The sequence below is a fragment of the Girardinichthys multiradiatus genome, chromosome 14, assembly GCF_021462225.1.
Source record: "Girardinichthys multiradiatus isolate DD_20200921_A chromosome 14, DD_fGirMul_XY1, whole genome shotgun sequence".
NCBI lineage: Eukaryota > Metazoa > Chordata > Actinopteri > Cyprinodontiformes > Goodeidae > Girardinichthys > Girardinichthys multiradiatus.
In genome coordinates, this window is record NC_061807.1 from 20,003,281 (window position 1) to 20,014,336 (window position 11,056).

At 40.7% G+C, this 11,056-nt stretch overlaps 1 protein-coding gene across 3 annotated transcripts in view; it reads left to right on the top strand.

Moving 5' to 3' along the window:
- Positions 1–10,040, top strand: part of LOC124880231 — a 30,051-nt gene extending 20,011 nt beyond the window's left edge. For all 3 annotated transcript variants that reach the window (XM_047385196.1, XM_047385197.1, XM_047385195.1), the window contains exons 2-11: positions 108–1,462; positions 1,869–2,110; positions 4,068–4,270; positions 4,767–4,927; positions 5,084–5,187; positions 5,313–5,373; positions 6,237–6,325; positions 8,713–8,820; positions 9,046–9,146; positions 9,278–10,040. In XM_047385196.1, coding sequence (XP_047241152.1) covers positions 136–1,462; positions 1,869–2,110; positions 4,068–4,270; positions 4,767–4,927; positions 5,084–5,187; positions 5,313–5,373; positions 6,237–6,325; positions 8,713–8,820; positions 9,046–9,146; positions 9,278–9,803 — 2,922 coding nt within the window. In that variant the 5' untranslated portion in view covers positions 108–135 and the 3' untranslated portion in view covers positions 9,804–10,040. The remainder of the gene's footprint in view (positions 1–107; positions 1,463–1,868; positions 2,111–4,067; positions 4,271–4,766; positions 4,928–5,083; positions 5,188–5,312; positions 5,374–6,236; positions 6,326–8,712; positions 8,821–9,045; positions 9,147–9,277) is intronic.
- The last annotated feature ends 1,016 nt before the right edge of the window (positions 10,041–11,056 follow it).

Sequence of the window (11,056 nt, forward strand, 5' to 3'; positions counted from 1 at the left end):
AGCTATTAAAAATGGACTTATGAGCACATGCCAGCTCTGCATTTTCAGTCCAGTTAATATATTTCTGTTCCAGCTAAATTTCTCTGGTCGTTCTGTGTTTCCCGCAGGCGTTCTAGCAAAACCAAGCCTATTATCATGGAGGGTCGTTCATCCACGCAGTCCTTCTCCAACCTCCAGCACCATCGCCACCGTCCGTCTTCTTTTCCTCTGACCCTATCTGGCTTTCAGGGCCCTGATGCTGGATACCCACCCTCACACTCTGCCCAGGACTCCCAGGACCAGCATGGAGGTAGAGGGGAGGAATCCACGGCCTCCTTCCTGGCATCAAACAGCTCTACTGGGATGAGGAGGGGGAGCAGCGGGAGTGACAGAGTCTTCCTCACCACCAGCGGGAGTAGCTTGGATGGAGATGCTGGTTTGGGAGGTCATTTTGGTGGCGACAGCAGATTGGTCGGTCACTTTGACGACTCATGGTACAGCAAAAAGGGGATATGGGACGATGGGGAGAGCGGAGGAAGCGCTGCGGATGATTTCCACAGTAAAGCAGACTGTTACAGCAACACGAACGACGTGTTTTGCACAATGAACTGTGCTCCTGAAGAGGGAGACAGGTGGAGGATCAGATCAAACTATAACAGTTATGGACAAAGTGAAGCTGTTTGTAGCAGGGAGGGCAGCATGAGCCACTTCAATAAGCAAGCTGTGTCCTACAACAGGACAGATTCAAAGATGAGCGATCCTTATGTTGGAGGAGAGGAAGATTATGGGTCCAGCTGTGGTTCAGGAGAGGATCAGCTTCACCCAGCAGAAGCTGAAGGGTCATGGCTCACAGTCTCACCCACAGGAGATGCCGAGATGAAAGGTCAAGCAGAGGGGAGGTGGAGAGGAACAGACACCCACAGTTTGGGTTCAGGATCACCTGTGGGCATCAACAGCAGGGCTTACACTCAGAAACTGGACTCTTTCTCTGAGGCTTTCCTCCCCCAGAGAAGGAGGAAATTTCAAATTCCTCTTGACAGGGGTTCTGGACAAATCTGGGAAAATGGATTAGGAACAGGAGACAGTTCTGGATCAGTCAAGTTGAGGCAAAGCTGTGCTTTTGACCCAGACACCTATCTGCATCCCTCCTCCTCCTCTTTGTTGTCTTCGTTTCCCTCCCCTCCCACATCGTCTCACCTCATGTCTTCAGTTCTGAGTCCCCCTCCCACACCACTACCTCCTTCCTCCCAGTCACCCTCCAAAGAAGACTCTCCAAGTGCACAGGGGGGCACAGGACATGTGGTTTCCCAAGGCGGAGAATCCCTGGGCGGGCTTCAGTTTTTCCCACCCCGCATTCAGTCTTCTGGGATGATTTGGAAGTTCCCCCTGCTGTCGCACTGCTTCCCACAGCTGTCAGCCGACCCCAGTGACTCGGAGTCTAGCCTGAGGTGCTCTCAAGGTGACGAGGCTGGCAACGTCACAGGTAGAAACATATACAAACACACTTTACCTATAAAACGTGGAAGAACTCAAACCCGATCTAAATAAAAGAGGTTTACACACAGGTTAATACCCGCATATAACTTTACGGGACGTGTGGGTTTTTCGTGGGTGAGCTCGTGAAGTTTCCCATTTCCCACATGCAAATTACAGTTTCACTTTTCACGTCTGACAATTTTAAAATGGTTTTACTTTAGCTGAAAGTTGTGTTTTTTTAATCACACTTTTGTTTTTCAAGTTAACACATATTTCAAGTTTAAATGTGGGTTTTGCATGAGAACAGATGAGTGTTTTGACACCTTTTTGTCTGCTAAGATAGCAGGGATGTTTCAGGAACGTTTCTGTAGCCCTTTTCTTATTTCTCTTTGTTTTTAAATGCATTTCTTTAGCCACTTGTGACATCCTTCAGTCTCCTGAACCATCATCCCTAACGCCTTCAACCCATTCCTCATCCCTCCACTCCACCAGACCGCTCTGTCCATCTAGCCGTCCATCCTTAAATGCTCCTTTCCCTCTTCCCTGTCACCCATTCTCCGGGAAGAATCACAAGATTACTGAAAAGATGTCTCCTTACAAAGTGACCCCAAAAGTAAAGAATGAACCAGTCAGTCCAGACCAACAGCATCTGCAGGTACAGTACAGTGTCTTTATCAGCACCAGTAAAATAAATTTGAAATATCAAAAGAATACTTGGATTGTAGGGAAACATTTTGTTTCCCCCAAACTACATAAAACGGGTTTAGTTTTTACAAATCCCACATGAAGGTGCAAGGTGCATTCTTAAAATAAAGATTGATTTCACAGTTCATTGTAAATTTCAAGGTATTTGATGTAACCTTTCAATATTGCTTATTCTAAGAGCTTCATGCATGTGGAATAAGTGACCTTTGTTCAGTTTGGCCAAAAGCCGCAAAAGAAAAAGCAGAAATCCCTAACCGTGATACTGCCAGCTCCATGTTTCATTGTTAAACTGATGTTTTAGTTCTTAAAAGCATCTCAAATCTGCGTCATTTATAAGATAAGGAAATAAGATTTTGGCTTTGATTGTACTTAAGAACAAGTTTGGTTGAGGGGTAGAATCAAATATTACTCCTGAATTGCCAGCAGCCTTGGGTAGACTGAGACAGAAACAGAATAGACTGAAACAGACAAGACTGAAAAATCAGGATCATCATTGAAGTTTTCAAAAGATAAGCTGTAAGATGATTAGCACAGCTGCATAGACCTGCATTAGGTAGGAAATGTTAATGAACATCCTGGCACTAAACATGCTGGTCAACATGAAGCAGATAAATGTAAGACGAAAGAGGCCGAGGAATTGTCCATGAGGTACACCACAGCTCACAACAGTCATTGAGGACATACAGCACCTTTTTTTACCTCTTATCGTTTTCCTCACTGTCCATCGTGGCAGGATAAACTTGGGTTCTCATTCAACCTTGTTTGTCCCAGTTCCAGTTGTCTTCACCATACTCTGACTGTAGATGTGGTTAAGAGTAGGACGAGAGTTGGAGTGAAACATTGCTCCTAGACTTCTAGCAGTTTTGGTGCTAAAATTAGTATCAGAATTCAATTTGAGAACCCATTTTAATTTTTCTGCAGAGACCACTATATTTTTATTTTTAGATTTTCTGGTATTTCAAAGGAGCCTCTGGAAGACAAAAAGGTCCACAGTATCACACATCCTCCACCGTACTTAAAAGAGGGCAAGAGGTTTTCTTCCACATGTTCATCCTTAATTGAGCAGCTATTTTTTGTAGCCATTTTCAAGTAGTAAAGATCAACACATATGCCTTATTTAAATAGCATGTTCTTTTGTCTTTCCCATTTTGAAGATGGCTGAGAGAAATGGACCTCAGTTTCACATTGCCAGGGATTTTGCTAAAACCAATTATTTAATTTAGTCAAATTTAAGGATGTAGTTCTAAAATGTTGAGTGTCAGATCATGCTGCAGCAAATAGAAAGTGAGTTTAATTGAATTTAATGAGGTGCTTATTGTGGAGGGTGCTGTAGATAAAACAAGAAAAATGCATAAAGTTGTAATTTTAAATATGCACCAAAGAACGGGACTACTTGAACTTGACTACTACTTGAGTTCATGTTCAGAAACATTCTTGCAGGTCACATTTTTTTCCATTTAAGCCCATGTTTGCATAATGCTATAATTTTTAATCAACTAAATGCTGTAAACAGGTTGACATGGAGGCGGGCAGAGCTCGCTGCAGCTGGAGGAGCTCTGCTTATGTTAGCTCTAACTCTACGACAGATTCCAAAACCACACTTATTTTTAGACATGTTCAATAGATGAGGAGTGTAAAGAAGAATAGTCTGTGAAATGCGTGTTTTTCAGCTCGTCGTAAGGTGGGATGTTGTTCCTGCTTTAGAAGTAGGCCCATGTAGGCACATAACGGGAACTTATCTCTGCTCTTGTTGAGAAAGGAAATGATTTTGTTTGTGCAGATGCTTCTAAGATAAGTTACCTTTTGTCTGTTGACCTATATTTAACTTTCGTTTACTTTTTCATGTGTATTTTTCCAAAAAGAACAGTGATACTGGACTAAAATATTATTTCCTTGCATTCTTGCAGGAACAGGCTTCACCCATCTACATTGGGAGGCCATTCCCTAGTATCCTTAACTCCAAAAGGGCTCAGAATCGTGGCCGCTATACCCCTCGGCCGCTTCTCAATCCTTCCCGCAGGGGAACAGGCCTCTTTTCGTCAATTTCCTCCGTTCACCACAGGGAGGAAGCAACACAATGGGCCGAGGAGGTGGAGATATGTGGGTTACCGTAAGTAAAATCCACAAAAAGGCCTTTCTGCTTTATAAAGGTTCTCACCTTGTTTTCATTGTCTTCTGGTGTCTTGTTGTGAAACAAATCTGTATTTAACAAAGCAGGAGATCAATGATTGTCATTTGAATCAGCTTTATTGTAACCTTGACAAGGGAGAACAGTTTTACAACAATCAGACATGTGTTCAAGTGGCCTGCCGCATCTCTTCTAACTAGACAAAGAAAGAGCATGCTCTTATAACAGCTTCAAGGTAATTGGTTCTCAGACATTTCGACTTGCACAATGTGGCATAACTCTTCTCTTATACTTATACTAGATGAGACATCTCTCAGTCTAAACAGAGCCATCTGTAGATCCATCAAGTCCTGATTGTAAATTAGGCCATAGATTTACAGGCAGGGTGTGGGGAGAGGTTGGTCACTTTTATCAGGTCATGCAGAGTCTCAGGTCATAACCCAAGCATTAAATTTTTATCAAAATGTCTTCTTCTTAGATATATCAACGTGGGTCCAGGTTTCCAAGCGGATCTTCCTCCTTGCATTGTGGATTGTGAGTGTTCAAGCACCTGGGTCTCAGAGGAAGACTCCCCTCGAGAGCAGCTGGTGTGGAAACCCTGGGATCATCTGCAGGAGAGCGCTCAAGTACAAAGTCAAGGTAAACTACGTTAGCCATCTCAGAGACAACTGCTTCAGTGAACATCATGTGGTTAACTTGTTTAAGATTTAAGCTTTATGAATTCTCATGCAAGCGAAATTAGTATTTTATTTGCTTGGCAAACATTTTAATGCTTTATGTGTATTTCATTTGTAGTGGAGAAGCTGCTGTCCATGTGTACTTCCAGCTGTCTACCAGGAGGGGGCAGTAACACAGAGCTAGCGCTGCACTGTCTGCACTACTGTAAGGGTAACACAATGGTAAGAAGAGATGTTTTTTCTATTATTTTTTGTATCTCAAGGTTTACCCATTTCACCCTTGCTTATAGATCTTTGCCAGATTATTTGCATCTTTACCCTTCATTCATTTCTGTTTTGTACTGCAGGCCACTGTGGAGATGCTGTTGTTTTCTCACCCCTCACCAGCAGGAGACTACCACTACTCAGGTAACCCAATAAAGGCAACTACTTACCTTCTTGATGTGCAGTTTGAGTATTTAGCAGAGACCCACAGTGTATTCCATATTTAAGCATCCTGTCTAGGTTTAGCTTAAACAAAGATGTTAGAAGTCATGCTTGGTTTGCCCATTTGATGAACCATGACAACAATATAACCACATTGACACTTTGCTTAGATGGAATGTAAAGCTGTCTTTCCTGTCTTTTCAAAAACTATTTGCTTGGGACCTAGACTTACTAGAACTTGTTAAGGTGAGCAAAGCTTTCCTGAAGCTTTCCTCTACAACTATGAAAATTGGTATGCATGTGAAAAAAGTGCTTGTAGAAACAGGAACCTTTTTCTGCTGCACATATAATGGAAGTCATTGTTGAAGGCTGAATTTCCTCCCACTTAACATCCAATCCTCTCACTCGTTTAAATCCTCAAAGAGCCAAGAACAAAGCAGACATTGTTTTGTGTCAGTCAGGTGAGTATTTTTCCTGTACACGATGGTACTCTGGCACATTTTCAGCTCTATAAAACAACATCTCATCAGTATTAAGACATCTTGTTTATTGCCCTTTTCTTATCTGTTGCCTGTAGGAAAAAGTCTAACAATGTGTGTGATCCTCAAGCAGTTGTAATTCATAAACTCACTCAACTGGTTACATTAAACACATGCAATTACAAAATTTGCACCGACGCAGAGCAAGATGGTGTTGTTCCACAGTCATGAGACCTTCGTGTTTCACCACAGGGAATCAAGTCTGCATCCCAGCATGTCATGCATGAAAGGATGACCTTTTGGTATTTATTTTCATTGTTTCTCCTGCCCTTTAACCCTCCTTCCCTCATTTCTCTCTTCCCATAGGCTGTGATTTGTGGACAGATACTGAAAAGAATCTCTTCGGTGTGGCTCTAGGGACATATGGAAAAGACTTTCCTCTCATAGAGAAGACGGTAAAAGAATGAATAACGCCAAGAAGGGGCTATGCTGCACTTCTCTAATGGTTTCCTTGTAAAATAGGTTCTGTTCAGTGTTTATTGTTACTGTAGAGTGATAATTATTTTAATTCTCAGGTACTTTACCGTGAACACATTCACTTTAAACACAATACATGATTTTAATCTGTATGTAAGCAGTTTACTGAGATAAAAACACGTTTTGGTGAGATTAATCTGCTGCACCTCTTGGCACCCCTACTGTTAATACTTTGCACAAAATCCTTTTCCAACCAGTACAGCGATTAGACTTCTCCTCTAACATTTCACAAGGTTGGAGCATATAGAGAGAGGGATCTTTGACCATTCACCTCTCTTTTGATCTCTGAGATATCTCAGACTCCACGCCTATATGTCTGGAGACTGAGACGGACATAGAAGAATATTGATTTTGGTGTATAGTGAACAGTTTCTGTGTAGATTTGGCCATATGTTTCAAATCATTATCGTGTTGAAAGACCCAGTGATGACCCATTTCTAAGTTTATTGGTTGAGTCCACCAAATTTGTATTTGAAATGTCTTTATATTTCAAAGAGCTGATGATGGCCTTCACTCGCACAAGGGTCAGAGGGCCTTTGGAAGAGAAACAGGCCCACAGCATCACTAACCCTCAACTGTACTTTATAATGGGCATGAGGTGCTATTCTACATATTTATTTTATTCAAGATCCACCAGGAGTGTTTGTTGCTGAACAGTTCAGTTATAGTACCATTTGATCAAAGCACTCTGTTCCAGTTTGTGTCTTACTGGTGTTTAGCAAACTCCACATGTTTACGTTTATAATAGCAGGACAGAAAGGGCTTTTTCTGATAATGCTCCTAAACAGCTTGTTGGTATGTAGTAGGGGTGTAACGGTACACGTATTCATACCAAAAATATCCGGTATAGCCCTGTTGGTTTGATACGCACATGTGCTGAATAAATGCAGCCTCGTTTTCTACCTGAACACATGCAGGACTATCAGGATTATAGAAATCACTTTAAAGTGACTTAAACATGTTTTAAACGTGTTTTATTGTCAAAACAAATCTCCAGTCTGTTCTATGCTGTCCACTTTTTTATATTTTAGAGCATTATAAAATTAAACTAAATTCAGATCCTTTGTTTATTGCTGTTCTAAGTAAAATAAAGCATACATTTTTATTTATTATTCTGATTTGAAACGTACTGAAAACGCACCAACCGTACCGTTAGACCCCTTGTATGTAGTCAGCATCTAATGGTGGTTATGGAGGCCTGGTGACCACGAGAGGCCACTTTTTGTGGTTCTTAAACAAAATTTAGCAACCTTGATGATAATACTAGATAGGTAGCTAAAACTGTAACTGACAAGACTGAAAGAATTAGTGTCATCATTAAATTAAGAAAAATGTTAGCACTCCCTAATTTATTGTCAGAAAACCAAGCAGTAAGAATATTAGCAAGGCTGTAGAGATCTGTTGCTTTCATAGGACTGCTTAGTACGACTATTCTGCAAAGAAATGGTAATGGACGGCATTGTTGTGAACAAGTTGGTCAAGATGAAGCAGGTAAATAGAAAACAGCGGGAGACCGAGGGCTTATCCCTGAGGTACACTAGAATCTCAATATACTCAACAGAACCCTTGAGGACACACAACGCCCCCAGAAGCATTTGCTTGGAGATTTGAACTTTGCTTTTTATCTCCTGATCATTGTGGTTAATGACAAGATAAATATCTGTACCCCTTCAGACTTGTTTGTTACATTTCCAGTTGTTTCAAGATGAGTAACTTTAGCTGAGCAGCTAGAGAAACAGGCCTGTGGGTGGTATCATATTTATACTCCTGCAAATAACTAAGTCACAGATTATTAGTTTAAAGTGTCATGACATTCTGATCTTCTTAAAAAAGTAAGCGCTTCAGTAAAATTTCAGGGAGATTCAACTTCTAATTTCATCATTAAATACATTTACTCAGATTAATGGTTTAATTTTTCTAAACTTTTTAGTGTCAAATGTTTCCACTGCAAAGAAGAGATCTTATTTTTAAGTTTTTTCACATCACCGGGGGTGCCAATAAGTTTGGAGAGTGCTGTGTAAAATAAGTAAAAAAGGACATTTTCTTTCAAAATCTAAGTCAGTTAGTTGCTATTCTGGTCATCATACTTTGGATTTGTCCTCTTTTACTCCTGGCTATGTTATTGTTTTTCATGCCTGTACCTGTTCTGTTACCTGTAGTTGAGCAAGAATTTCACTCATAACACAGTGACACATTTAGCTAAACAGGAACAAAACTACACAGTCTGACAAAGAAAACCACTGATTAAACACTGACTCTCTATTAGAGACTGACAACATGGACACTCTGCTGTTGCATGTTGCAGGTGAGGACAAAGACGGTGTCCCAATGCGTGGAGTTTTACTATCTCAGCAAAAAGTTGGTGGAAAAGCAAAAGAAACTAGAGGACCTCCGAGAAACAGATGAGAAATGCGTAAGAATCCTTTAAATGGCATAGGGGTTGTTAACTTCTATTCGAATCTTGTAAAATGTTTTTGTATGTTTTGTCTCAAACATTCAGATATTTGAAATATTACAAAGAAACCTTTGACTGTCTTATTGCGTAATGAGTTAAATGATTTGCATGATTATCCAATGTGGAATGCAACATAGCGTGTCAGTCAGAGCTTTCTAGATTATACGTGTTCATGTTTCACAGATGACGCCCATTCCCCAGCCACTAGAAAGGCCGTTTGCACTGGAAGAGGCGGTTCCTGTTCCTTCACTGCCCAGCTTCTTCCCCTGCAAGCTGTGTGGCAAGTGAGTAGGACCAGTTTTATTAAAAGAAGCTGCCAACACAAATCTCCTTGTTTTTGCCTTCGGGGCGAGTCAACATATGGTTTAGATTTTAAAAAATCTTCTTTTCATTTCTGCTTCTTTCCTTTCTCCAGAATGTTCTATAAAATCAAGTCCCGGAATGCTCACATGAAGATCCACCGCCAGCCTCAGGAGGACTGGACTGACAGGCGGCTCCAGCATCAGCTCCTCACGCAGCGTCTGGCCCTCACTCGCCCCGCCAACCTCATTCCCATCCCAGGAAGTAGTCTGCTCCCACCCCAGGCTTCAACAACTATGTCTTTTTCCTCCTCAGGCCTTGCTTCGAGCAGCAATAGCAACCCTAACAGTGTCCACAACATTATAACCAACAGCAGCACTATTACTCCTAACCAACTCCTAGATCCTAGCACAAGTGTTACTTTTAGCAACATTACTCCCACAAACTCCCATCTAATCGCCATGAACAATATCAATGGATGTAACTCAAACAGGAAAGACCCCACTGTACCTTTCCCCCAGCCGTGGAGCTCTTTTGGACACCTTCTTCCGGACCTCGCTTCTTTTTATTGCATCCCAGAAGGAAAGGAGGAGGTGGGAGCTGGGGCAGTAGAGGGAAAGGAAGCGATCAGCTGGCAGTAGTAGTGTTTAACTTTTCTAAAAGCATTACTACCATAATTCTGAATACATGTCAAACTAAGTGCTTAATTCCAACTCATTTTTTATTTAATTCGTTTTCACGTAAAAAAAAAAGAAAATTGTGAATAACTAAGTGCCCCTGTGTGTTGAGGTTTTGTTGTAAATGTTGTACTCAAATCTGTTACATATTTAAATCATTGTAATTCATCTCAAATTTCAATAAAAATGTGACGTTATTAATTCTTATTTTATGTTTTTTAGTTTAAAAACTGTTTAAACATTAGAGATGTTCCAATTAAAGATTTTTGAGTTCTGATCCCAAAATACTCGAATATGAATATCTACCAGTATTAAAACTTTTCGATCCAGAACCTTTTTGCCTAAACATACGGGGCTCTTTTTGTCCTGTTGTAATTAAATATGACATACTGTAAACACACTAACTGTATATAAACACGTTGGCTGAAAAGAAATCATGACACAGGTAAATTATTGACAAAATCTTTACATGGAGTCAAACATTAGACCTGACAGCATGCATTCAGCATGCAAGTATTGCTATTGTACCTGCAATCCTAAGTTTTGGCAACAATTAGCACAGTTAGCATTATTAGCATAACTATAACAGCAGCCTTTGTGTAATTTCTAGATTATAATTATTAATTATTCCCACCTTTACTGTGTTAAAGTCTTCCAAAAGACTGCCAACATATCTAAAGCCTTTGTTCTCCATGTTAAAAATCTAAAAAAGAAAAACAAATGCATGTATATATATCTATATAAGTCTCTCTCTCTGTGTCTATATATATATATATATATATGTACATACAGGGGTTGGACAATGAAACTGAAACACCTGGTTTTAGACCACAATAATTTATTAGTATGGTGTAGGGCCTCCTTTTGCGGCCAATACAGCGTCAATTCGTCTTGGGAATGACATATACAAGTCCTGCACAGTGGTCAGAGATATTTTAAGCCATTCTTCTTGCAGGATAGTGGCCAGGTCACTACGTGATACTGGTGGAGGAAAACATTTCCTGACTCGCTCCTCCAAAACACCCCAAAGTGGCTCAATAATATTTAGATCTGGTGACTGTGCAGGCCATGGGAGATGTTCAACTTCACTTTCATGTTCATCAAACCAATCTTTCACCGGTCTTGCTGTGTGTATTGGTGCATTGTCATCCTGATACACGGCATCGCCTTCAGGATACAATGTTTGAACCATTGGATGCACATGGTCCTCAAGAATG